Raw genomic sequence first — 3,133 nt, forward strand, 5'->3', positions numbered from 1 at the left:
GGGGGGCGGGGGGAATGGATGTCCAGTGATGCTGGGGGGCGTTTGGGAGGAGATGGGGGGTTGTGGCCCCCCCAGAGAGGTGCCCAGCCTCACTGAAGCTCTGTGCTTGGAAGGGGATGACAGCACAGACGGCAGCGCCACGGCTCTGGATGATGACGGCAAGGATGTCACGAAGGGCGAGGACCTGGGTGAGCCCTGGAACCCCAACTCCCCCCCTCCCACCGTTCTCCCTGGCCCCCAAGTTTGCGTGAGTCCAGCTGGGAGCAAACCAGACTCAAGGCCAAGTCCTCCTGCGGCCTTCGGGAGGAGGGCTGGAGCGTCTCCCACCATAGAGATGGGGCTGCTCTATGGTACGGAGTACAGTCTAGGCTGGATGGGACTTACAGGCTGAACTCTATGGTCTCGCAGGGTGACTCGAAACTCCGGTGATCATAGAGTGTTGTCTAGAGCGCCCCCGAGCGGTGTGGCGCCCTGCCTGCCCTGGGGGTCCGAGAGTTGGTTTTAGGGACTGCAGGCAGTGGCAGTGGGACCGAGCCTGGGGGGGGGGTCCCAGCATGGGGGTCTGAGGGCATCACTCCAACCCCTACTTGCAGGGACCGATGACCCCAAGGACTCCCCAAACCGTGGGGACGCTGAGAAGCCGGCCACCCCCGGGGAGGGCGCGCTGAGCTCCGACCTTGACAAGATCCCCACGGAGGGTGAGGGCCCACCACCACCTTCCCCACCCCCACCTCCCCACTAGGCGGGGAGGAGAGGAGCGAGATGCCCCCTAGCACCATCCCTGTGGCTCCTTTCAGCTCCCTCAGTGTGAGTTTTGGGGCTCATCTCTTTCTTTTCCCCTCACAGAGCTGCCCAAGATGGAGAGCAAAGACGTGCAGCAGCTCTTCAAGGACGTGCTGGGCTCTGCTGAGCGTGGCGAGCAGCCCCTCAACTGCGTGGAGGGCAGCGGTGCAGGGCAGGACCCCGGCCGGGCCCAGCGCCCCTTCCTGCAGGGAGAGCTCCAGCTGCCAGGGCAGGGTGGGTGCACACAGGGACTCCCTCCCCCCCCATTTGCACTCAGTGAGCGGATTCTGTGTGTCCTGAGATCCTGGGTTTTCCTCGTTCCTTCAGGAATGAATTGGAAAGGTTTTACGAATGCAGATGGGTGGGGTTTTCTGTTGCAGAAGGGATTTTGGGGGGTTCGCGGAGGGGACTTTGGATCGTGGAAAGCATTTTTGGGACGCGTGGTTGGGATTTTGTATTGTGTGAAGGTTCCTGGTGCGGGCGCAGCCTTATAGCGGGTCTAATAGTGCCGTTCCTTCACTTGCAGGGAGCGTTTCTCTGGGCTCGCTCTCTGGATCCGTCTCCTTGGATTCATATTCTGGAGTCTGTCAGTCCCCGTTCCTCGATAACCGGTACGTGGGCGCCATGGGAGATGGGGCAGCGCCTCACAGTGGGGGCAAACACGCAGTATTGGGGTTTCCCTTCTCCCTGACTCTTTGTTCCCCACGCAGGGAGCGGAGCGGCTTCTTCAGCCCGGACCACTGTGAGCCCGAGAGCCCCTGGGCCAGCAGCTCTGCTGCCACCACCCCCTCGACCCCCACGACCCCCACAACAGAGGGTGAGGGCGACGGGCTGTCGTACAACCAGCGCAGCCTGCAGCGCTGGGAGAAGGACGAGGAGCTGGGTGAGCTCTCCACCATCTCACCAGTGCTCTACGCCAACATGAACTTCCCCAACCTCAAGCAGGATTATCCAGGTAGGGCTCTGGAGGGGATACGGGGTGGGGTGGATCGTGATGCGATGTGTCACCGCGGGCCCCATTTGAGGAGCAAACCCATCTGCTGCAGCGTGGTCCCTGATTGTAGCAACAAACCCCTCTGCTGTGCAGCTGCAGGGTTGTTGAGGACCTTCTTGCAGCAGTGGTGGGGAACTTAATGCCAACTCCTTGGTGTTGGTCCAGAAAGCGAAGGGGGTCCTGAGGTGTCCCGGGTGGGGGGGGCTCACCGGGCACGGGTTAATGCTGACTTTTTCCTCTTCCTGTGCCCTCTGTTGCTACCGGACTCCCAGACTGGTCGAGCCGCTGCAAGCAGATCATGAAGCTCTGGAGGAAAGTCCCCGCTGCAGACAAAGCTCCCTATTTGGTGAGTGGTCGGGGTGCACGGGGGGAGGGGGGGGGCGCAGGGGCTGCCGGGGCTGCGCGTCAGCTGCCTTCGTGTTTTTGTTAGCAAAAGGCCAAAGATAACCGGGCGGCTCATCGCATCAACAAGGTGCAGAAGGTACGTGCTGCGGCCAGAGGTGCCCGGCGGCCCTGTCCCAGCCCTGGGGGACCTGGTGCAGCCCCCTTTTTTACCCCTTATCAGCCCCTTCCCCAGCCCAGCAGGGAGGACGGGCACACTGCCCTGATGGCCGGGCTCTCTCTGCAGCAGGCCGAGAGCCAGATAAACAAGCAGACCAAAGGGGAGGGACTGCGCAAACCCGAGAGACCCTCGCTGCATCTGCGGATCCCGGTGCCTCCAGGGACGCAGCCCGTCTACATCAGCAGCCCCCCTGCTGCGGGCGAGGGCTTCCTGAAGCCGGGTGCTGGAGGAGGGGGGCCGGAGTCTCCCAGCGAGCTCTTCCTCAAACTCCCACCCCAGTCCCCTGCCCAAGTGCCTTCGCACGACCCCTACGGTGCTGCGCCCGCCTACGCGCTGGAACCCCGCTTTTCCTCCCCCCTGGGACAGAGCCCCACTTCAGGCGCTGCCTTCCAGCCCTTCCCCAGCCAACCCCTGGCCGGTCCCCGCTCCATCCCTGGCTCCCAGTCCTCTGACTTTCACCCCACTCCTCCCGGCACCCCTCGGCACCAGCCTGGGACCCCCGACCCCTTCCTGAAGCCCCGGTGCCCCTCTTTGGACAACCTCTCGGTGCCGGGGAGCCCCGGCGCCCGCCCTTCCGAAGCTTTGCTCTCTCCCCTTCCTTTTGGGGAGCAGAAGAAGGGCCTGGAGGTGAAGAAAGAGGAAGGGGGGAGCCTGGGGGTCTGCTCGCCCAGCTATACGCCCGCCATGGGCTACGGGGACTCCCCGGGTGGCCCTCATCTCTCTGCTGCGGAGCTGAAGGCCGCCGATGTCTTCAAAGCCCCCATGACCCCTCGGGTCTCTCAGGTAGAGCCTCA

The 3,133-nt window shown here is 63.5% G+C and overlaps 1 protein-coding gene across 1 annotated transcript in view; it reads left to right on the forward strand.

Annotated features, from left to right (window-relative positions):
- Positions 1-21: 21 nt before the first annotated feature.
- Positions 22-3,133, forward strand: part of LOC104915798 (histone-lysine N-methyltransferase 2D-like) — a gene marked incomplete at its 3' end in the record, with an annotated part of 9,952 nt that continues 6,840 nt past the window's right edge. Inside the window, 8 exon segments of the mRNA XM_031557542.1 lie at positions 22-188; positions 594-698; positions 847-1,017; positions 1,310-1,394; positions 1,494-1,738; positions 2,050-2,123; positions 2,208-2,258; positions 2,406-3,127. Of these exon segments, the coding sequence (XP_031413402.1) occupies positions 29-188; positions 594-698; positions 847-1,017; positions 1,310-1,394; positions 1,494-1,738; positions 2,050-2,123; positions 2,208-2,258; positions 2,406-3,127 (1,613 nt within the window).

This window comes from Meleagris gallopavo, unplaced genomic scaffold (genome assembly GCF_000146605.3).
Source record: "Meleagris gallopavo isolate NT-WF06-2002-E0010 breed Aviagen turkey brand Nicholas breeding stock unplaced genomic scaffold, Turkey_5.1 ChrUn_random_7180001852207, whole genome shotgun sequence".
NCBI classification, from domain to species: domain Eukaryota; kingdom Metazoa; phylum Chordata; class Aves; order Galliformes; family Phasianidae; genus Meleagris; species Meleagris gallopavo.